At 62.0% G+C, this 23,107-nt stretch overlaps 1 protein-coding gene across 5 annotated transcripts in view; it reads left to right on the forward strand.

Moving 5' to 3' along the window:
- The window catches only part of GRAMD4 (GRAM domain containing 4), a 66,282-nt gene that overhangs the window by 17,126 nt on the left and 26,049 nt on the right, over window positions 1-23,107 (forward strand). For all 5 annotated transcript variants that reach the window (XR_015164927.1, XM_086404298.1, XM_086404299.1 and 2 more), the window contains 2 exons: window positions 12,985-13,195; window positions 15,979-16,099. Coding sequence is in view for 4 of the 5 variants with exons in the window: in XM_086404298.1 (XP_086260424.1) it covers window positions 12,985-13,195; window positions 15,979-16,099 (332 nt within the window). In the remaining variant the exon portion in view is untranslated. The remainder of the gene's footprint in view (window positions 1-12,984; window positions 13,196-15,978; window positions 16,100-23,107) is intronic.

The following is a 23,107-nucleotide window of genomic DNA, read 5'->3' on the forward strand; positions in this document are numbered from 1 at the left end:
CCCACCGGGAGGACCAGTCTGGGAAGCACAGGGTGTCTCAGGATTGCCACTCAGTAGATCTGACCTCCTGGGTGTCCTGGAAGGGTCTTGGGGACCCCCAGGCTGCTGGACCTCGCTGAGCAGCGGGAGAGAGGCCCCTGCTGTGCTGAGTGAGGGCGTTTTTAGCTCTTTCTCCGTTTTGTTTGAACCCTTTGTATTTGTTATTTTAAAACCTTAATTTTGAACCTCGTTGACACGGTCTGGTCCACGCACGCACGAAGTCTGTTCAGAAGGGCTGAAGCCCCTGCTGGGTCTCTTTCCCACGTGCCCCCTCCCCCCACATAGTCCCAGGACTCGGGTTGGGGGGACACCCACTTGCAAGGACCCCACTGCAGGCAGGTAGCTGGTGCATGCTGTATGAAACGGCCTCGCTGCACGTCATTTTGCAAGTGTGAGTAGGTGACACTCCTGGAAGTGGAAGTGTGATTTGACTGGATTTTGCAGAATTGCCCTCCGCTCCACCCCCGGCTGGGGGACCCCGCCTCCTCGTGGTCTCACCCACACGCTGTGTCTCTGCCAATCTGTTCAGGAAATGGCTTCCCCGTGTAATCTTAATTTCTGTTTTTCTCTTTGTAAGTGAAGGTTAATCACCATTTCATGTGCTTAAGGACTGTTTGTTTTCTTTTGCTGTGGACTCTGTATATCTCTTGGCTGTTTTCCTCCAGGGCTGTTTTTCAAAGTTAGACAAATTAATCTTTCATAATATGTGTTGCAAATATTTTTGCCTGTGTTAGCATTTATATTTGACTACCGGTGGAGGCTTTTACCTTGTGGAAATGTGTTTTTAGGGTAATCTGTCTTCTTTTTTATCATGTGTTGTGTTTCTTGCTTAGCAAGACCCTGTCCAGCCCCAGGATCTGAGTACCAACCCCCGACTCCCGGCTCCTTTGCAGCCTTCTTTATTTTACACTCAAGTCTTTGGTCCATTTTGAGTGTTTTGGGGAGGGTGTGAGATGTGGCTCCAGGGTTATCTTTGCATTTGCTGAAGGCTGTGTCTCCCCCGGCCTAGGAGGCCCCTTTGACCCTAGTTCAGTCTGGGTCTGTTTCTGCCGATTTGTTTCGTGGCCCCGTCCAGTATTCATGGGCTGTCATCACGCTGTCAACTCCTGACTGTAGCTGTGTGGTCTTTTATTTATTTTTTTAATTATATATCGGCCTGTGTCGGGTCTGATTTGTGGCACGTGGGATTGTAGTTCCCTGCCCAGGGATCGAGCCTGGGCCCCCCGCACTGGGAGTGTGGAGTCTTAGCCACCGGACCACCAGGGAAGCCCCTCCATCGTGTTTTACTCCACGGCAAGGCCAGTCTGCCGGTCTCCCTCCTCACTCGTGCTTGTCAGAGTTTTCCCGGCTGTTTGGCTTATTTCTCCTTATGAGCTGTAGACGCGGCTTGTCTTGCTTTCTCTGAAACCTTGTTATTTTTTTCGGGGGACCACATTAGATTTATAGATCATTTTAGAGTTTGGTGTGCCCTCTCTTTTCTCCCTCACTTTCTCTGTTTGCGTACATATGGCAAAATACACATAATACATATGAATAAAATACGACATAAATATTGGGCGAAATATACATATGACTTGGGGGCTTCCCTGATGGCACAAGTGTACAGAATCTGCCTGCAAAGAGAGAGACACAGGTTTGATCCCTGGGTCAGGAAGATCCCCTGGAGGAGGAAAGGGCAACCCACTCCAGCATCCTTGCCTGGGGAATCCCACAGGCCGAGGAGCCTGGCGGGCTGCAGTCCACGGGGCTGCAAAGAGTCGGACACGACTTAGAGACTAAACGATAGCAACCACACGGCTTACTGTTTTAAAGTGCACAGTTCAGGGACTCCCCTAGTGGTCTAGTGGGTCCACGGCAGGGGCGCAGGTTCCACCCCCGGTCAGGGAACTGAGACCTCACATGCTGCACGGCGTCGTCACCAGATAATAATAAAGCGGAGTGTGCAGCTCAGTGGTGTTCAGTGCACTCGCGCTGTGCTTCCTGTACAGTTAATCTTTGGAACTTTTTCCTCTTCCCAAACCGAAACTCTGTCCCTGTTTAGCACTCGCTCCGCCTCGCCTGCCGCAGCCCCAGCCGCCGCCGTCCGCTCTCCGTCCCGGGGCTCTGCCTCCCCAGAGCTTCGTGTGAGTGGATCGCACGGTCTTTGTCCTCTGTGACCTGCTGGCCTCACCGAGCCTGCGGTCCTCGGGGCCTCTAGCTGCAGTCTGTCTCAGTGCTCCCTTCCTGCTTGAGGCTGAGTGACATTCCCCTGTTGGCAGGGACGGCCCGTGGGCTGAGGACCCTTGGGCTGCTTCCTTGTTCGGGCTGCTCTGAGCTTGGGCGTGCCGGCGTCTGTTTGAGTCCCTGCTTTCAGTTCTTGCCCGTCTATACCCAGGCACGGAATTGGTGGATTGTATGGTGGTCCCGGTTTTAGTGTTTTGAGGAACTGCTGCATGTTTTCCGTGGTCTCCATGGCTGTGGTTTATGCTTCTGGGCGTGCATGCTGAAAATCAGGGTGTTTGCTGAGAACACGGCAAACCCCCAGCCCTGCTGCCGAGTAGGCCGGGCCTCTGGGAGCCTGGCTCCCTGGTCCCACCGGCAGGTCCCAGTGGGCTGGCAGGGCTGGAGAGGGGAGACCCTGGGCTCCATCATCACTCTAGAAGCTGTGACCTCCCCCTCTGAACCTCGCTTTCCCCGTCGCATTAAGAAGGGGAGGCACAGGGACAGTAGCAGCTACGCGGATGACACCACCCTTACGGCAGAAAGAGAAGGACTAAAGAGCCTCTTGATGAAAGTGAAGGAGGAGAGTGAAAAAGTTGGCTTAAAGCTCAACATTCAGAAAACTAAGATCATGGCATCCGGGCCCATCATTTCATGCAAATAGATGGGGAAACAGTGGAAACACTGACAGACTTTATTTTATGGGCTCTAAAATCACTGCAGATGGTGACTGCAGCCATGAAATTAAAGACACTCCTTGGGAAAAAAGTTATGACCAACCTAGACAGCATATAAAAAAGCAGAGACATTACTTTGCCAACAAAGGTCATCTAGTCAAGGCTATGGTTTTCCCAGTAGTCATGTATGAATTTATGAGTTGGACTGTGAAGAAGGCTGAGCGCTGAAGTATTGATGCTTTTGAACTGTGGTGTTGGAGAAGACTCTTGAGAGTCCCTTGGACTGCAAGGAGATCCAACCAGTCCATTCTAAAGGAGATCAGTCCTGGGTGTTCTTTAGAAGGATTGATGCTAAAGCTGAAACTCCAGTACTTTGGCCACCTCATGCGAAGAGTTGACTCATTGGAAAAGACTCTGATGCTGGGAGGGATTGGGGGCAGGAGGAGAAGGGGACGACAGAGGATGAGATGGCTGGATGGCATCACTGAGTCGATGGACGTGAGTCTGAGTGAACTCCGGGGGTTGGTGATGGACAGGGAGGCCTGGCATGCTGCGATTCATGGGATTGCAAAGAGTCAGACACAACTGAGCGACTCAACTGAACTGTTTATTAAGCGCTCAGTCTGCGCCAGGCCTGGAGGCTGTGGGAGGACTGAGTGAGGTGGGACAGGGGAGCGCGCTGTGCCTCTTCTCCAGAAGGTGTCTGGTAGGAAAGGGCAGGCCGTGCCGGGTCTTCCGGCCCTCACCCTTCCGCAGGTGTGTCTGCGCCCTGCACAGGTCCACGCCCGGGGCCGGGTCAGGCTACTCTTTCCCCTGCCCCCACACCGTGACCCCGAATGGACCCAAGCACCTCGTCCACGCCCGCCTGTGCCCGCCGAGTCCTTCTGGCTTGTGACCCCAGGTAACGGGGGCGCTTTGTCTGGGGGCATTCCTCTGCGGCCCCGGCCCCTCCGTAGAGCTGACAGCCTGAGGTGTAGCCTGACCCCTGCAGAGCTGCCTGCTCTGTGTCCCTGTTCCGGCCGCACCTGGTACACAGCAGGTGCTCATTACATGCTCCAGCAGCTCGGTCCTTCTCGTTACCCCTGACGGCCTCTGCCCCAGCCTATGTAAGGTCTTCACTGCCGAAAGCCCCTTGTGGCGATGTGCCCGGCAGCCCCGCGCTGAGCCTGTCCATGTCCTGGGGCTCGGTCTGCGGGTGAGTCTGGGTGGGCTCTGGGAGGACCCGTGGCCTCGTTTTCAAAGAGGAAGTGGCTGCAGGCCAGGGCTTTGGAGGCGCCGAGGGCCTGTCCCCGGGGACTGTCAGAGGCCACGTGGCTTTACCTAAAGGGGCCAGGATGTCCCTTAAAATGCACCCACTGATTCTCTGCCAGGCTGCGTGCCGGGCCTGCCCGCTGACGTGGGGCCGGCGTGGGACCCTCGTCCTCGAGCAGAGGCTCTGAGGCCGGGGGCCTTCCTGGGGAGGGCGGCGCATATGCTGCCGGGTGCCGGGGGTCCGGGCAGGGGCGGGGGCGGGGCTGGCTCCTGCCTTCACGGGCACTTTATCACTGTGCTGCTTGTCTCTGCAGAGCAAGGGGCCCTGAGCGTGCACGGGGGCCTGCAGTGACGGGCTCTTCAGAGCTGCAGGCTGGCCCCTCTGCTCGGGTGGGATACGTGGCCCGGGGTGGGGGAGAAGACGGTGGCTGTCGACTTGAGGGGGGACCTCCTGGCCCCGGGGACCCTGGGGCCGGTCCAGGCTGCTGGCCCCCCAACAGACAGTGCCTCCCCGACACCCCTTTCCTAAAGGAGGTTTGACGGTGGCGAGGTTCACAGCTGAGTGTATGATTGGCGGGTCCACTGGAAGGGGAACCCTGGTGCTGAGTGAGGGCCTGGTTCCCTGTTAGGCGCCGGTGGGTGATGAGGCCCATTTGAGAGTCCTTGTTCTGCTGGGCACTGATCACCTTGAGACCAGGGGCAGCCAGCCGTGACCCCATCGAGGGCTGTGTGCCCGCCACTGCCTGTTTTTGTATATGGTGTCTTACTGCGGATGTCCCTTGTGGCCTCGTGGTTAAGGCTCTGCTCCTTTGCTGCCAGGGGCCTGGGTTCAGTCCCTGGTTGGGGAACTGAGATCCCACAAAAGCCACAGAGAAAGATGGCCTTCTTGGCCCAGAGCCACAGCTGCTTTGCGCTACAAGACAAAGGGAGAGCTTGTGATGGGAGGCTTGTGGCCGCCACGCCCGAGACGCATGCCGCCCGAGTTCCCAGGCCTGCACCTTCCGTCCGGCAGCACTGTGGGCCGCGGAGCCTCTGGAGGAGAGCTGGTTCGCAGACAGCTGCGGGCCAGAGCCCCTCTCTGCTCCCTGGGGCGGGGCTCTGGTGCTGGCACGAAGTCAGGACAAAACTGGGAGTCCAGACGGCATTTCCTACCAGCTGGAAGGATCTCCTCCAGATGCTGAGGGCAGGGGGAGACTTGGAAGCAGAGTGCTTTCACCAGAAATGAGTGCTTGAGCGCGTTTCCTATTGCTCAGTGTGTTTATACACTGCAGGTTTATACAGACCTAAGCTTTAGGGTTTCCTCTTCGCTTTGTTTGGGTTAAACAGCTGTGTGGCTAGTGTGCTGGGCTGCCTGCCCACTCAGTCTCCTAGGCAGATGGGCCGGGGGCTCTCATACGGCGTGAGGTTGAAGACTGGAGTGTCACCCCGTGGCCCCCGGGACCCAAGGGGGCTGGGCAGGTGATGAGCAGGGTGTGAGGGTAGTGTGCCCACCCAGCCTCCCAGCCAGTGGCCCTGCGATTGGGGGTCCCCCCAGAGGCTTGGGTCCGGTGCGTTCTTTTGGGAACCTCACCCATATGGACGCGGTGGCCTTTCCCCATGGACTGTACAGGGCATGGGATTCTCCAGGTCAGAATACTGGACTGAGAAGCCGTTCCCTTCTCCAGCGGATCTTCCCAACCCAGGGAGAGAACCCAGGTCTCTCGCATTGTGGGTGGATTCTTTACCAGCTGAGCCACCAGGGAAGCCCAAGAATACTGGAGTGGGTAGCCCATCCCTTCTCCAGCGGATCTTCCCGACCCAGGAATCAAACCGAGGTCTCCTGTGTTGCAGGTGGATTCTTTACCAGCTGAGCAACCAGGGAAGCCCCTTGGTCATCTCAGGGACTCTCAGTTTGACCTCTGCCTCTGAGCTGTGCCAGGGAAGCAGGAGGGCGCCTGGGGGCATGGTGTTCCCTGAGCCCTGCTCCTCTGTGGCCACGACCACTCGAGACGACAAAGGGTCAGGGCGGCGTTGTGCTGGAGCCGCTCACGTGGGCCTGCAGAAGGCTGCCTCCTGTGAAGGTGTCAGGGATCCTGTGAGCTGGCCGCCAGTGAGATGAGTGTGTGAACTCAGATAAATTACGTCGGAAGCAGAGGGGTGAGTGCTGGAAGTTGCTCCCTCCCGGATTGTGTGACCGGATTATGGTCCTGAGGCAGTTGGCGTCTCTGGGGTCTGGGAAGTGGGAATCGCCTGGGTGGTTACCGGGCAGCACGGCCCACCACGTGCTCACTGGCTCACAGACGTCCCTTTGGCGGCTTGAAGGACGGCCGCAAGGGAAGCAGTCACAGCGTGGAAACGGGGACGCGCCGCACGGGGCCTCGCCTCCCTTTGCGTTGACTGTTTGGACCTGGGAAGGCGACGGGGAGACGCTGGTTCGTGGGTGGAGGCCGAGGCATCCGCATCCACGGGAAAGTGAGGGGGCCCCTCCCATTGGAAAGCTACCGCTTGCTTTCGCGAGGATGTCTCGCGCGTCCAGGACCAGCGAGTTGGCTTCTGATGCGTGGCCTCCCTTCCCACCTTGGTTTGTCCTCTTAATGTAGACAAGCATGTCCAGCAATCGACATTCATGCTGGAACCATGCTCGTTGGTTGGTCGCAGTCCCGGTTGACCGGGCCAGGAAGGATTTCAGAAAGAATCAGTGAACCCGCCCCGGGCATCGCTTGTTTTTACGGAGTCCTGGTGAAGAGTGTTGAACGTTTTATTACTGCTTGTAAACGTGCAGCACATACCTTAGTCACCGAGATGAGAACGTCTGTGCGTCTGTGCCCAGAGATCCTGGGGGCGGGCGTGTCGCTAGGGCCTGCACGGTCCCAGCTCGCAGAGGAGGGGGTGGTGGCTCACCCTGACCGCCCCCCCACCAGCCCTCCTGCTCTTCCCGCCTGGCTCTCCCGGGCCCCTGTGGCCCCAGCGGGGTCACAGAGCCAGCAGGACCCAGGCAGCTTTCCTGTTACAGCACACAACACTCTGCTCCTGGCGTGGGGAGGTCTGGCTCGACTGTGTAGGAGGAAAAGCTGCTGAAGAATTCCACCTCCTCCCGGAGAACCTCCCAGGCTGTTGAAACCTTGGACTTAAGCACCGTTAAGTGTTCCCGGATTTGGGGAGCGCGTGATTCCCTAGCCTCGAGGGCAGAGTCCACGGCCTTGCTGTGAGGTCCCTGTGGCTAGGCGGCTCCGAGCGGGCAGGCCTGGCCCTCCTGGCACCCAGGACCCAGTCGTTGGGGCCCCGTTCCCCCGTCACTGAACAGCCAGCCCGTGCCAGCCCTGCTGGGACGGACCTGGTGCCTGTGGCACCTGCCCTCGGGCGTGTGTTCTAACCACTGGGGCTAGGGGACAAATCCTAAACCAGGGAGCTAGCCTAGACCAGACGGGCAGGCGGAATTGGGGGTGGGGGGATGTACTTGGAGCAGAAGGAGCCACTATGGGGACGCCCCAGACCGGGAAGTGCTGGGCCCCAAGGTAACCAGTGTGGTGGTCAGAGGACCCCCCAGGGGTCAGCAGGGCTGGAGCCCAGTGTCAGGGAGCAGGCAAAGCCCCAGGAGGAGTCTCAGTGGGTTGCTGCAGACTGTGTGAGGTGTGTGGGCCAGACCCGGCTTGGGGGAGAGGGAGGGAGGAGCACAGCTGTGGGGCCCAGCTTGGACATGGGGGCCTCCGGCTTGAAGACGAGGGGGTCCCTGGCTTGGAGGTGGGGGCCTCTGGCTTAGAGGTGGGGGGCCCTGTCTTAGAGATGACCCCCCCAGCTTGGAGGTGGGGGCCCCTAGCTTGGAGGTGAAGGCCCCCCGGCTTGGGGCTTGGAGGTGAAGGCCCCCCGGCTTGGAGGTGGGGGTCCCCGGCCTGGAGGTGGGGCCCCCCGGCCTGGAGGTGGGGCCCCCCGCCTTGGAGGTGGGGAGCCCCTGGTTTGGAGATGAGGGCCCCCCGGCTTGGAGGTGGGGGCCCCCTGGCTTGGAGGTGGGGGGCCCCGGCTTGGAGGTGGGGGCCCCTGGCTTGGAGGTGGGGAGCCCTGGCTTGGAGGTTGGGGCCCCTGGCTTGGAGGTGGGGGCCCCCGGCCTGGAGATGAAGGCCCCCCAGCTTGGAGGTGGGGGCCCTGGCTTGGAGGTGGGGGCCCCCGGCTTGGAGGTTGGGGCCCCCCGCTTGGAGGTTGGGGCCCCTGGCTTGGAGGTGGGGAGCCCTGGCTTGGAGGTTGGGGTCCCTGGCTTGGAGGTGGGGGCCCCAGGCCTGGAGGTGGGGCCCCCCGGCTTGGAGGTGGGGAGCCCCTGTTTTGGAGGTGGGGGCCCTCCAGCTTGGAGGTGAAGGCCCCCCGGCTTGGAGGTGGGGAGCCCCCGGTTTGGAGGTGGGGGCCCTCCAGCTTGGAGGTGAAGGCCCCCTGGCTTGGAGGTTGGGGCCCCTGGCTTGGAGGTGGGGCCCCCCGGCTTGGAGGTGGGGGCCCCTGGCTTGGAGGTGGGAGCCCTGGCTTGGGAGTGCTGGGCTCGCTGTAGATGGCCATGGTCACGTGGTCAGGAGCCTCTTCCGGGTTTGACTTGAGCGGCTGGTGTTCAGGTGTCATTGGGAGGAGGTTCACGGAGGCTCCCGCTACTGATGAACGTCCTCACACAGTAGGTCAGCGGCCAGAGTCCAGCCATGGGAGGCTGGTGGGCAGGGAGTCAGCTGAGCATCTGAGTGTTCGGGGCCCTGCCGACGGAGGTGTGCATCTGGGTGAGGGGGTGGCTGCCCTGCCAGCCTCGAGGTTGGGGGAACCCATGGGCCCTCGGTGGGAGCCGGTGTCGAGCTCTGCATGGGCGGGGGGGCGTGGTCACCACGCCTCCCGTATCGCGGGCATCCGGACTGCTCAGAGGGTCGCCCAGAATGGGGCCCCCGGGCTGGCTGGAGCTGCGTGCAGGTTGGGGTCCTGGGGACTCGTCTTGCAGGGCTGTGGGCCTCTGGGGCGCCTTCCTGGAGGACGGAGTCCTGGCAGAGGGCCGGCTGGTTGGCTGGGGCTGGCCTCACTCGACATCTGTGACTCCCCTGGAATACAGTTTAGGGTAAGGGTTGCTGCATTTGGGGAACAGACGTCGTTTATCCTGGGGTCAGCGGAAGAGCCACCAGGTGACCGGAGGGTGACGCCAGGCCCAGGCCGAGCCTGCTGTCTGAGTGTGGCCCGGGCGGCAAGGAGCACGGCTGGGACCCGGGACACGGCGCACGCGGGGCTGGGAACCGCTTTTTTCTGAGTCTCGGGCTGGTGGGGGAACCAACGTCCTTTGTGGTTTCCAAGTCCAGTGTTCCGCAGACAGTGCGGCCTTTGTGTGTCCAGGAGCCATTCAGCGCGTTTCCAGAGCAGCATGCTTTGTGTCCAGGGGCCAGCACTGGCCTCGCTCCGGCGTCCCGAGGCTCCGCGGCGCAGTGGGCACCGCCCTGAGCGGGGGTGGCGGCCGGGCCCCAGCGCCAGGCGCCCCCTTGCCCTGTCTCCCCATGCCTCCCCGTCCCGCCTCTGCGGCTGCAGGGCCTGGCAGGTGTCGCAGCTCTGAGCGTCTGCTTCTGCGTGGAGGTACGAGGGGGGGCCCCTCCGGGAGCCTCAGGGGCTGGGGCGCCACGTCCCGCTCTGAGGGCGGCTGCACCTAGAAGGCCGGCCATGGCTTGTGGGTGCCCAGGGGGCCCGTCTATGGACGCAGGCTTCCTCCCCGTGGACCCTGGGGAGTGCAGGGTGGGTGTGCGGGGCCGGGGGCTGGTGCATAAAGGGGAGGCTAGGGGGCTGGGTGGGGGTGGGACTCATGGCAGCGCCCAGACGGAGGAGCGGGGCAGCCTGTGGAGACGGTGTCGGTGACGCTGGCTTTGTGGGGCACCCTTGCTCTGGGTCGCGCTTCGGGCCGGGCTGGCTCTGGCTCCCGCCCTGCTGGCCGTGGACCACGGCCGTGCCAGTCTCCTTCCATCGTCATCTCAAAGCTGGAGGACCGAGATGAGATGGTCCTGGATGGGGTGGGCTACCCCTCAGCCTTGGGGGTGTGGGCGACAGGCAGAGCGCCCCTCTCAGCCGGGACCCGCCTTGGGGAGTGGTCAGGTGTCCTGGCACCTGGTCCAGCGGCTGTGTGAGCCCAGGGGCCTGGAGGCAGGGTGGTGGGGACCCCTGCCCTCCCCAAGGGCGGATGTGAGCAGGTTAGGGTGAGCTGGCGCTGCAAGGGGGGGCCCCGCTGGGTGGGGTGGGGGACGTGCAGGCTGGGCACCTGTGAGTGGCATCCTGATGGTGGCAGGGCGGACCCTCGGTGCTCTGTCCCCCTCCCGGGGTGGCCTCCTCATTTGCTTGCTGAGTCAGGAGGGAAGGTGGCCCAGCCTGCGGGGTGGGGAGTCCCAGGACTGCCGACGACCGGCGAGGAGGGAGGCTTGGCTGCGGGGACCCCCCTGCCGCCGTCTGCCTGCTCTGGTGCTGGGCGAGGAGGGGTCCCCCTGGGTCTTTTTGAAAATGAAGAAAGGAGGTTTTACCTGGTGGCTCTTCCCATCCCTGTTTGCTTTTATTTTTCAAGTTAGAAAAGCAATCGGAAAGGGCATGTGGAGAACAGTTTTGCAGCTTCTCAGGAGCTCCACCCAGGGTCCCGTGTCATTTGTGGGGGTGCAGACGCCTGTTGTCCATGACGGTGACCTTGGGCAGCAGCGTTGGTCACCACTCTGAGGCTCCTGGGGACATCCGTGCGCCCCACTTGGCACCCAGCGCTCCCGGCCAGCCGCGGTACAGCGCAAACACGCTCCCTGTGCCGGATCTGTCCAGGACGCGTCTCCAGACGGGGACCCGGTGGTTCCCAGGGCGTTGGAGTCCCTGCTTCCTGCGGCCTCGGCCACATCGCTGGCTCTGTTTCCTTCCTGGTGAAGTTAGAGGTTTCTGCACGACGACTGGGTGACCCCTGTTGCTGAGATTCCTCCTCTGCTTGGCATGGAGGGGGGGGTGGTTTGCATGTCTGTGTACCAGGGTCCTCCAGTCTTTACTGATTCGTGCAAGTTGTCTCACAACAGAGATGCAAGTTCACACGTACCCGCTCTGCTCCACGTGTCTCCTGTTTCACTGTGTTTTTTAAACAAACGTCAGTTTACTTCTGTCTGGTTGACTGAGTTTTTTTTATTTTAAACTTTGATATTTTTTTCCCCCCGTTTCTTAATGTAGACCATCACCCTCTCTCTTTAGGAACTTAAGTCTCTCTCTCTCTCTATTTTTTAAGTTTACTTAACCTTTTAGTTCTTCTGGAGTTCATAGCTCCTTCATGGGATAGCTTTCCGGATGACTGGACCCCTGACCCCATCCTGCCGGATCGGGCCACACGGGCCAGCTCAGGGTTGCAGAGCCCGAGAAGCCCCTGTCCCAGGAGCACCTCCAGCCCTGTCCCCGACGGGCACGGCCTCAGCTGTCCGTGAAGACCAGAGCTGGCCGTGGCTCGTCCTGACCCGGCTCTCGCGGGCGCCCACTGCTCGCAGGCTTTGTCATTTCGAGTGATGATGTCGGGGACGGCGGCGGCCCTCGGAGGGTGGGGAAGGCGTGCAGGGCTGCAGCCAGGCACCCTGGGCGGTGCTTTACTGAGGTCTAACGGCTCCAAGCCCGCACCGCCCAAAACAGGAAACGCTTCTCCCTGCTGCTGTGGTTCTGCGTGAACTGTTCCCAGTGGGGCGGTTTGGGGTGGATCCCGCCCTGCAGGAAATCGCCGAGCTGTTTATCGGGTCCAGGCTGAGTGTTGACACCCGGCGTCATCTCGAGTTCTTGGGATCCTCTGGCCGGATTGGTGCTCACTCCCACCGGTGTTCATTTCTGTTTCAGAGGTGGAATCTGGGGCTCAGAACGGTGGGAAGTGGAGGACTTGAGCCTGGGCGCGTTCAGAGCCCCTGCCCCGTGGGGAACCGGGGCTTCTTGCAGACCTTGGGGGCCAGGGAGCTGTGTGATGGGGGCTGGGGCCGTGGGCTTCAGCGTGAGGTTGCCTGGACGTGCAGAAGGGCTGCCCACACCCCACCCCTGGGCTTTCCTGGGGTTGGGTCAGAGATGTGGGGAGCGGGCACCCCACTGCACAGGCGTCCCTGGTGTGCATGCGCGCTTGACATACACGTCTCCTCCGTGTCAGCACACATCGCCCCCCCCCGCCCAGCGTGATCCCCCACCTGGCCTTTGCTGCCCTCGCTCCAGTCTGGTGGGGCGGGGCTGGGGGGTGGCTTCTGTGACTGCAGCCTGGGGGCTGTGCCAGGAAGACCTCTGGGACCCAGTGAGGCTGAGCTGGTCCTGAGTTGAGTCAGGGCACCCAGGCAGGCTGGAAGGGGTTTTGGGCCGATGGGGCAGCCTGGCTGTGTGCCTGGGAGCGAGGGTCAGGGGTCAGAGTGACTCTGACACCCAGAGCCCCTGCATTCTAGTGGCTGTCCCGGGCGTGCGCGTGGCTGTGCTTCCTGACAGGTTGTGGGAGCTCTGGAGGGTCAGCCCTCTGCCCTTCTTCCCGCAGTGCCCCCTACCCCCGTGGGGTCAGCGGCTCCCCTGCAGCTCCAGGCTGCCTCCTCTTGGTGCTGGGGGTCCCACTGGGGGACAGGGCTCCCTTCTCCCCTGTGGGGTGCAGAGGGCTCAGTGACAGGGGCCTGAGCTCAGTGACCGGCCCAGCTGGGTGGGGGTGACCGAGGCCCCAGGCTCGCGGGCAGGGGGGACGTCTGTGGGTCCCTGAGTAGCGGGCCTGGCTGCTCCCCGAGGGCAGGGCCGGGTGGCAGCCCTGGGCTGGGGCCTGGAGCTGTCTGTAGGGGTGGTGTGGCGGCCGGCCGGTGGCTGACCGTGTGGCCTTGCCCCCCTTGCCATCCTGCAGGGACCCCGAGCGTCATGCTAAGGTGAAGCAGAGGGGCTCAGTGCTGAACATGCTAAGGAAGCTGGACAAAATCAGGTTCAGAGGTCACAAGAGAGATGACTTCCTCGATCTAGCCGAGTCTCCAAACGCCTCGGACACCGAATGTGGAGACGAGATTCCCCTGAAGATCCCTCGGACCTCGCCCCGGGACAGCGAGGAGCTCAGGGACCCCGTGAGTACCGAGTGTCCCCCAACCCCGGCCGCACAGCCCAGGTCTCGGGGCCCCTTGTGGGATGCCGGCACTGTCCCCATCCTCAGGTGCCAAGCCCAGCATGGCCTTGGGTGGGTGGACCGTGACCTTCCCGGCCGGTCAGACACAGACCGGGCTGCTCCGCATCTCTCTGCATCACCCCCAACCTCCCTGGTTGGGGCCCATGATTAGATTGAGGGTAGTTTGTCCAGCAGCAGGATTTCTTTTCCTTCCTTGGTTTTTTGGGTGATTGGCAAACTTTTCATGCAGAAGTGATGCCGGGGCCCCAGCCTGACCCCCGGGAGTCTGACGCAGAGGGTCGCAGGGCGCTGTCTGGAAGCCGTTGGCCCGCCCGAGAGCAGCACCTTTGGGCACCTGGCCATCCCAGGGTGCGTGTCACCGCCCTGGCACCTGGCCGAGCCCAGGCTGGGCCTCGGGAACCCAGCTGGGGACAGTGGCCCCTGTGGGCTAGCCGTGGATGCCCTTTCCGTGGCTAGCAGATCTCCTCAGTGGGGCTCAGCGGCTCTGGTGTGAGCAGGCCCTGCTGACTTCTGGAAGCTTCTGTTTGGTCAGCGGGCAGGCAACTGGTGGGGCATGTTCCCCCAGTCCCCTCCTGGCCAGGGGTGACGGCTGGCTCCCCGCTGTGGGGACAGCTGCCCGCATCTCCCCGTCGTCAGTGAAGGAGCCCGGAGCCCCCCTGCCCCACCAGCTGTGGACAGCCCCGCCCCCGTGGACCCCACGGCTGGTGGCCTGGCGGTTCCTCCCTGAGCACCTGGGTAGGCTTTCCTTGCAGGAGTGGCTGTGAGCGCCCGCCTGCCTGGCCCCGTGTATTATTAATGCTTCGTAACAGAACAGGGACGGGCTCGCCTGCTCCTGGCGGCAATGAATAATTCATCAGCACTGCCTCCTAAGAGCCAGCATCCGATCAGGATCAGGCGGGCTGGAGCTGCGGAGCCCGGAGGGCAGCGCCCTGCCTGGGCATGGCCTCTGTTCCCCTGCCCCCGGGTCAGGGATGGGCTGGGGCCTCACTTGCTGTGTCTCCTGGTAGGCTGGCAGCATCTACCGGGTGGGACGCCGTGGGGGTCACAGGCCTGTCCTGGGAAAGGGGCGCCTCCTGTGGGGGTGGGACCAGCCGGCCGGTGAGGACCCAGGGCGGGGCAAGCCCAGGGCTGTGAGTACAAATGACTCTCCAGGCTACCTCCCCAGTCCCAAGGGGCTCCCTCTCTCTTTCTCTCTCTCCCTGGCGGGGACGGGCCAGCATCCCACAGCGGGTCACGCTGTCCTTCTTATTCCCTCTGCCCCTGGGACCCTGGGTCACTCCCGCGAGCCTCATGCCCACGTGGCCTGTGCCACCACTGCCGTGCGGGCAGGTCGTGTGTCGTCCTGGTGGACGTGACCAGCGCCTCCCGCGGGTGCGCCCCGTGACCTCTGCTGTCCCCCGAGGGCCCTCAGCTCTGAGCTGGCCACAGCCGTGTGATCCCAGCCTCCCTCAGACCCGGGGGCCCTGAAGGGATCTGAAAGCTCCGGGACAAGTTCCAAACGGGCTTAGTTCCAGCTGCTTGGAGACCGACCCGCTTTTCAGCCCTCTGAGGACGCAGGCTCACGCGCTGGGGCCGCTCTGCCCGCCTCGGTGGGGATGTTTCTGATGTGGTGAGCCCGGCATCCGGATCCATGTAGGGCCACCTTCCCAGGCCGACCTCTGCCCTCCGCCCTGGGGCCTCCACCTTGTTCGCTGAGGCCGGGGATGGGCAGGGGAAGGGCACCGTTGTCCGTGAGGCGAGTGGGCGAGCAGGGCGCGGGGGGGCCCAGGGGTTGGGCAGATGAAGCCAGCCTGGTCCCTGCCATCTGGGAGCTTGTGCTGCAGTAGCCAGAGCAGCTCACGGTCCAGGAGGTCAGGGGCCAGGACAGGGCAGCCCCGGGCCAGAGTCTTAGTGTCTGCTTCTCCCTCCTGGGCTGTGGCCCCAGACGAGACGACGTGTGCGGGAGTCGGTCACGGACCATGTTTGGGCTGGGTGTCCCCTTCCTGCTTTACCCCGTTTTGGGAGGGACCCGGAGTCAGATGGCCCTGTTGCGTGGCAGGGTGTAGTTGTGGGGTGACCAGGGGAGTTTCCAGGACGCCCCGGGCAGGCCTGGCCACACCAATAGATGCGCCCCACGCCAGTGGGCAGCGGCAGCCTGTAACCGGAGCCTGCCCTGAGTCTGGCAGGACAGCGGGGGGTGGCTTTAATGAGCCGCCATGGGCCAGGACAGGGCCCTGTTTGGAGTTCGCTCCCCTTGGAACCTGGCATGCGGAGGCGCCCTCCGCGGAGTCCTGTTGCTGCGGCTCCCCGGGCGCCAGCCGGCCCCCCAGGCGGAGGACACCCGGCCCCGTGGCTGGGCCGCCCTCCTAGGAGGTCAGCGCGCAGGCCGGGGCAGGCTTCCGTGCGTCCCTTCCCTCTGCTCCGACAGCTGTGCTGTGACCCGTCGGAGGCGCGCGGCACACTGCGGCTTCAGTTTGTCGTTTCTGGACGTTGGCCTCGCCCGGGCTCCGAGGCTGTCTGCTTTGCCCGAGATGTCCCTTCCCCGGCAGGTGAAACCGAGGTGAACTGACGCAGGGTCTGACGCAGGGCCGGTGCCTTCCTAGGCCGGGGGCGCTCTGGGAAGCGGCCTTTCCAGACCGCGGGGCCTCGGGGTACCCCGAGGGGCCAGGTGGTGAGAGAACCAGGTGATGTGGACCAGGGTGCTTTCAGGCAGCTCTGAGCTCTTTCTTGGGGTTCTCCTTCTAGGCTGGTCCAGGGACCCTCATCATGGCTGCAGGAGTCCAGGACTTCAACCGGACAGAGTTTGATCGCTTAAATGAGATCAAAGGTCACCTGGAAATCGCCTTATTGGAGAAACACTTCTTACGTGAGTACCTGTAGGGCGGTGGGGGGGTGGGGGCAGCGGGCAGAGGGCACAGTCTTGCAGGAGTACAGCCGGGTCACACAGGGGTCACAGTGGGTGCTGCCAGGCTAGCGGTGGGGACAGGCGTGGCCCCGCGTGGACGTCCCCACACGGCCCTCGCCTCCTGAGTCTGAATCCCGTCTGCGTGGCTGCGAAGTCTTTACTTTCTAGGACAGACGAGGGGAAGGAGTAAAATGTCCCCAGAAATTCTCATCATTTCAGAGTCTGGCGCGCTGCTGTGGTTAATCAGAATCCATCAGAGGTTTTGGGGGTGATCTGAAATTTCCTGTCCTCTGTGGCTCCCCTCTCCACCCCTCTGTTCTCCTCCTTTACAGACGAGGAAACAGAGGCTCCAGAGCCGAGAACGGTGGCCCTCCTGGTGGGTTAGGTCCTCCGACTAGTAAGGGAGTCAATCCAGGCAGACGCACCCTGAAGCCCACGTGTGTGGCAGGCTGTTCTCACAGCTGACCCCAGCATGGGGCTGATGCGTTTAGGGGGAGAACCACAGAGGGAGAGGGAATTAGCTTTGCCCCATGTGCCCAGAGCCAGGCACGTCCAAGTCACAGGCGGAGCCGCCTGGGCCCCAGGCGGAGGGAGGGTGCAGGGCAAGGCGCCTCGATGCCAGTCCTGCCCGGCCGGGGTCCCCCTCTGATGGGTGGGACCAGGCACGCGGTGCCCTCGCCCTCTGTCCCCACGTGCCCTCTCCCTGTTGTTCGGCGTCTCCCTCGTGTGTGTGCTCAGCGTGGTCTGAGCTCCAGCTGTGGGCACCCCGACTCCACAGCCCGAGTCACCCGTGAAGCGTGTGGGACCCCTGGCCGGCACACGCCCTGGTGGGAAGGCTGGGGGCCGGGCCCGCCTTCTCCTCCTGGGAGGTGGGCCGCGTGGCCCTCACTGCCTCTCCGTGCACTGTCTGCCACCCAGGTGCCGCCCGGCTTCCCCCAGGCCCCTCTTCCTGGTCAGTGCCTCCTTGGCACACACGTGTGTACAGGGCCTGGACTCCATGTGCGCCTGCCTGCACCCTGCCGGCCAGCGCTCGCCCGCCCGCAGGGTCTGAGCCCCAAGACTGAGCACTCGGTCTCCGTGGGAGTCTGAGGTTGTGGCTGGGGAGACGGGCCAGGCGCGGTCCCTGGGCGCTGCAGACCGAGAGCAGCCTGCCTCGTGCAGTCTTGTCCCTGTGACCTCGGTCTGTGCTGAGCTCCCCCAGTGCAGCCGCACGAACGGAGGGGCAGCCAGGCCGTCTCTCCAGAGCGGAGCGGGCCTGCCGTGTGGTGGCCGTGCTGGGCGGCTCCAGGTGGGGAGTACCCGCGGGCGACGCTTTGTGCAGTTGCCTCTCATGGGTCCAGCGGAGGAACCAACAGAACCAGGTGCCCCCCAGGCAGGGAAGGGTCTGTGAGCGTCCGCCTGGGAGGTGGGCCGCCTGCTGGGGTAGGGGCGGCGGGAGGCCTCCAGGAGAAGGGGTTACCAGGCAGGGTGGGTGAGGAGAAAGCGTCCATCAGAGAGGTGGGGGGCCGGGACGGCTGTAACCCCCAGGGAGGCCCACGCGGGGCTGAAGAGCGGAGAAGAGAGGAGGCTGCCTGGGTCCGGATCGGTGTTGCTCGGGCCGGCCCTTGTGCTCTGCCCCGAGTGTTCTATCAGCAGAGTGAAACGCCGGGTAGCTCGTGTCGTAGAAGTGCAGAGCTCCACTTTGACCGCCTGGGGTAATGATGATGGGCGTTTTTAAAAATAATCGTTTCCTTGGCTGCACTGGGCCTTGGTTGCCGTGTGTGGGCTTTCTCGAGTGGTGGCGAGCGGGGCCTCTCTCTGGTCGCAGTGCGTGGGGATCTTGCTGCGATGGCGTCTCTCTTTGGAGCACAGACTCTGGAGCCTGGGGGCTCAGTAGTTGCGGGGCAAGGCATGCCGGATCTCAGTTTCCATCCAGGGATCGAACCCGCACCCCTTGCATGGAAGTGTGGAATCCTAACTGGACTGCCAGGGAAAACCCTGATTATGTTTTAAAAATGAGTTAGGGCTTCCCTGGTGGCTCAGACAGTAAAGAATCCACCTACAGTGCGGGAGACCTGGGTTTGACCTCTGGGTCAGGAAGATCCCCTGGGGGAGGGCATGGCAACCCACTTCGGTGTCCTGCCTGTAGAATCTCCATGGACAGAGGAACCTCGTGGGTTCCCCACTGTCCGTGGGGTTGCAAAGAGTCAGACACTACTGAGCGACTAAGCACAGCCTTGCATCACAACTGAAAAATCAAGTTTTTCTTGAATAGCATCAGATATCCAACTTTCGCTCAAACTTCCCCAGTTGTCTGGTCGTTTTTAGGGCAGTTCTCCGAAATCACAAGCAGGGTCTGTTAATTGTGGTTGGTAGGTGCATCTTGCCCACCCTGGACCTTGCTCAGGGCATCCCCGCAGTCCCAGCACGCGAGCCAGCGTGTCCTCTGTCCCTCAGTGGGGGTGGGGTGATCTTGCAGAAGGCCCCCTCCTCGGTGGGGGGTGGACAGGGTGTGGTGGGTGGGTGTGCTTCCTTGAGGCCGTTTCTCATGTGTATCATGACCTGGTTGTCATGAAGGCTTCCGTCCATCTTCTCATTAGAGGTTGTAGATGGTAATTTTCGACTTCCGACATTTCTTTCTCCATTTGTTAATCAATGTATTTCTGAAAACTTAACTCCTTGGTTGCCCGGAAACGTAGTTTGTATAGAAAGGCAGGAGGCGTGCTGAATTTTCCCCTTCACATTCCAGCTTTCAAAGCAACAAGCTGATTCTCTGCTTAGAGCATCTTGGGCTTTTGCAGGGTGTCCTCACGAGATCGGGGACTTATAAACACGGCCACGAGTCTTAGTCACCGTGCCTCCGCCTCCCTGGTTCTCAGATGGCCCCGCCATGGGCTGGGTTTGTCTGGTGTTTCCTCAGGATGAGGCTGAGGTCAGAGCGTCCTCAGCACATCTGACCTGGGGGTCTGGGATGTCATTTTGTCCCGCCACGCACACTGCCGTGTTCATTCTAGAATTAGATCCAGTGTTGCGGTGGTCTGAACTCTTTCCATGTTTCCAGAGTCAGGGAATAGTCAGAGACGTCAGCCGTCTCTCCCGGGGTCCCTCAGTCCCTCTTCCCATGAAGATAACCAGTCGTCTGTAACCGCACAGCTCGTCCTTCCATCGGTTTCTACAGAAGCAAATACATCCGTATCTGTGCACCTCAGATGGGCTTCCCGGATGGCTCGGTGGTAAACAGTCTGCCTGCCAAGCAGCAGACACACATTCGATCCCTGGGTCAGGAAGATCCCCTGCAGAAGGAAGTGGCAACCCACTCCAGTGTTCTTGCCCGGAGAATCCCATGGACAGAGGAGGGTGACAGGCTGCAGTCCACGGGGTCACAAAGAGCTGGACGTGGCTTGGCGACCAAACAACAGCAAACCAGCCCTTCAGATCCATGTTGGCATGCTTTCCCCATGCTGCGTCACACTGTGGAGGCCTCTCCGAGTGGTTCTCCAGCCCTTCAGATCCACGTTGGCATGCTTTCCCCATGCTGCATCACACCGTGGAGGCCTCTCCGAGTGGTTCTCAGAGCTCTTCCGGTCCCACATGGGTTGGCCCTGTGGCTGTGGTGTGGGCAACCCGCCTGCTCCCTGCAGCCTGTTCCGTGGCTACAGGTGGTAACTGCACCCCTGCATCCTGTTCTGTGGCTACAGGTGGTTCTTAGCAGGAAGTCTGGAGAGTGTGGCTGTGCGTCTTCCTCTACCCTGAGCATCTAACCCGAGGCTCCGATCGGAGCTCCGTGCTCGGAGGGAGGTGTTGTAGGGAAACCTGGTCAGAGTTGGAGTCTGCACAGAGCCTGTCCCTGCCTCCTGTCTCTTCATCCCGGTAGCCAGGGGAGCACAGTGTGGAAGGAAGGATGTCGGCGCCCTGTGGACCCACAGAGGTGTTTTGGTGGCCTCTGAGCCTGCATCTGTGTGCTGGGCGGGCCACCCCGCCCGGGTCTGCACGGGGTGGTGGTGGTGGCAGGGAGCTTTGCTCGGAGGTGGCCCCAGGCTTCTGGCTTCTGACTCAGCCCCGAGCGGGCGGGTGGTGTGGACGTTCCACCATCCAGAGCCTGGCCCCCCGCCATCTGTAAAGCGCCTGAGTGGTCTGTGTTAAAGTTCCATTCAATTATCCGTAGTACTTTTTCTCCAAAAGCAGACTGTTATTCTTCTCGGAGAGAAGGAAATAGCCCAGGCTTACAGCGGCTTTCTTCAGTTATTAAATATTGAAGAGTACAAGTGTTCCTGGGAGGAGATGGCGAAGGGATGAAGAATGGGAGATTGCAGTGGGTCCTGGCTCAGGACCAGGAGCAGGAGGCTAAATTTGTTAAAGAAGCACATAAATAAATGAAAAGCCACCATCCATTTTCATTTTGGCTGAAATGCATTTCAGTTGTTACTGCTGTTTGGGCACGGACACACGCAGACTGCTGCGCGGTTTCTGAGCAGGAGCGTGCATTTATCGATCGCCTGCTGGGTACGGGCTCTGGGAAGGGAGGTGCTCCTCCATCGTCAGCTGCACGGGCAGGCGCCTCCCAGAGTGACCTGCACGGACTTTGGAGCTTGGAGGGAGCTGCTTCTGGGACCTCAGGGTTGCCAGCCCTGAGCTGGGTGTGGGTCCATATCGCCGAGCTGTTTCTTCTTCCTGGGTGGACGTGAGGCCTGTGGGCTCCTACCTCGATGGGCTGCAGGGTGGTACCAGGGGTGTGCGGCTCAGCCCCCGGCACGCCACTGCGGTCGTTCCTGGGGAGGGAGGCTCCAGCAGCGGGGGGCCCTTTGCCCCTGAGCCGTGATGCTGCCGGGAGCTCCCCTTCCTGCCCCGACAAGCCGTGGGACTGTGTGGCCAGCTCTGACGCCGTGGGAGGGCTTCCAGGAGAAGGTGGCTGGGGAGGCGGGCAGGAGGGTGGCCGTCAGCCTCCCGCGGCCTGCAGAGCCCCCCTCTGGATGCCGAGGCTGGAAGGAAGGAAGTTTCTGGGCGCCAGTCTGGGTGATTCAGGCCGACGAAGCCCTTTCTCACCATTGAGAGCAGCAGGCCTCAGGCCTGCCCAGTGTCTGCCGGTGGAGGCGTCCGGCAGGGCAGCCGCCCACAGCCGGCCGGGGTCGGGGTCAGGTGTGGCGTTGGGTGGATACCTCTGCACCCACCCTGCAGATGTCTCTCTGGGGTTCTGGCTCTAAACGAGCAACAAACCAAAAAGGCCCGACCCCACTCCTGTTTATTCTGCGATGTTGAGCTGAGAGGATAAACTGTCCGTGCCAGAGGCCGGGTCGGACAGTTCAGCTTGGTGGTGATGCATTTATCGAGTGGTTTCTGCGCTTTCGGGAAGACAGCACATGGGTGACCCAGACAGCCAGGAAGGGAGGAAACAGATCGGATAACCAGCGGACGAAGACGAGATGAAACTGCCCGAGCGTGTCACAGGGGCCTGGGAGGAGACGAAACGGGCCCTGAAGGGCCTGTGTCTGACCCACAGGGCCGGCTCTGAACTGAGAGCCTGTTTCTTGCTTACTCCTGCGAATGTCTGCTCCTGCCTCCCTGCTGGACAGAGGCGAGCTGGCCCTGTGCCCAGCCGGGCACCTCCCCCGCCCAGGCCCCGAGGGCTCGCTCGGCTGGCAGGAGGAGCAAGGTGGGGGCTGGGCACACACGTCCCCTGGGTCGGTGCCGGCCGTGCTCAGAGCCCCGGAGCCTGGACCGGGGCCGTCAGGTCAGCTTGCCACCTCTTGCAGAAAGGCGGCCCCTGGTTCCTGAAAATCAGCTGTTGAGAGTGGAAGCGCGGCCTGGGATCCTGTTCCAGCTTATTTTACATGAGAAACATGTTCACGCTCTGCTCCTTCACCCCAGGCCCCCGGTCGGTTTCCTAAAACGTGTCTGAAAGGCAGTGGTGTGCGGCCTGTCTCGTGGGCGTGTCAGAGCTTAGATCCGCGCCGCCTGCTGGCTGTCGGCGTGATGCCAGCGCTTCCTGGACGGTGCCTCTGCGTCCAGCAGCCAGTGAATGCTGGGGAAGACGCAGACGGAAGTTCCCCGCGAAAGCAGGGCCTTGCCTGTGATGAGCTGGCTTCCCCGAGGGGAGAGGGTGCAGGAAGCCACAGGGGGATTGCCACAAGCATGCTCCCGGCTCATGACCCCATACCTGGCGCTTTGGGAAGATTCTCTTCAGGCTGGGGGAGCAGGGGGCCGGGCTGGGAGGCCAGGGGCTGGGAGAACTCAAGGAGCACTGAGGAGGGATGTGAAGGGCAGAGCCTGGGACCCCCGGGTGGGCTTCCAGGCGGGCAGCCTGCCACCTGACCACGGCCCAGAAGCAGTGCAGCGGGTCGTCCCTGCATTTGCACACCTGGCCAGTGGGAAGCAGTTTTTTAAGGATCATCACTTGATTTTTTATTTTCGGCGGTGGCTGGGGCCTGTTGAATTGTGTGCCAAGAGGACTCTCGCTTGAGAGTTCTACTTCTACGGGTTTAAAAATAGTCTCGGAGCCGTCTTCCTTTCTCGCCTTGTCTTCACCGGGGGCTGGGGAGTGGGTGGGCGTGGGTGGGCATGAACGCAGGTGCCCCCTGGCCCGCCGTCTCCCTGGAGATGGGCCGTGGGGGCGCTGTCCCTGCGCATCTTGGGGAGGCGGGGGGGCTGGACCGCATGGGCGGGCTGCCCGGGTCCTGGTGGGCGGGTGCAGCAGGAAACGCCCGGCCGCGGGAGCGGTGGTCCTGCGTTCGGGGAGCCGCGTCCGCCTCGTCCCTTTGAAAGCGCTGGTGTGTCGGGTGCCCTGGTGGGGCCCGAGGCTCCTGTTGGAGCGGAGTCTGGCTTGTGTGGCCTCCAGGAGGCACCAAGGAGGCATCTTGGCTGCAGAAACCGCGCTTCCGGAAGTCAGCACAGCAGCTGTGTGTCTGAGGGTCCCTCTGGGCTCACACTGCTCCCTGCTGCCTCCTCCCTGTTACATTCTCTCTGTTCTCGTGGGAGGTGGGCAGGGGCGGGCTG

The sequence above is a fragment of the Bos grunniens genome, chromosome 5 (assembly GCF_055505025.1).
Source record: "Bos grunniens cultivar Pamir isolate PY7600 chromosome 5, Bosgru_T2T1.0, whole genome shotgun sequence".
In the NCBI taxonomy this organism is placed as follows: domain Eukaryota; kingdom Metazoa; phylum Chordata; class Mammalia; order Artiodactyla; family Bovidae; genus Bos; species Bos grunniens.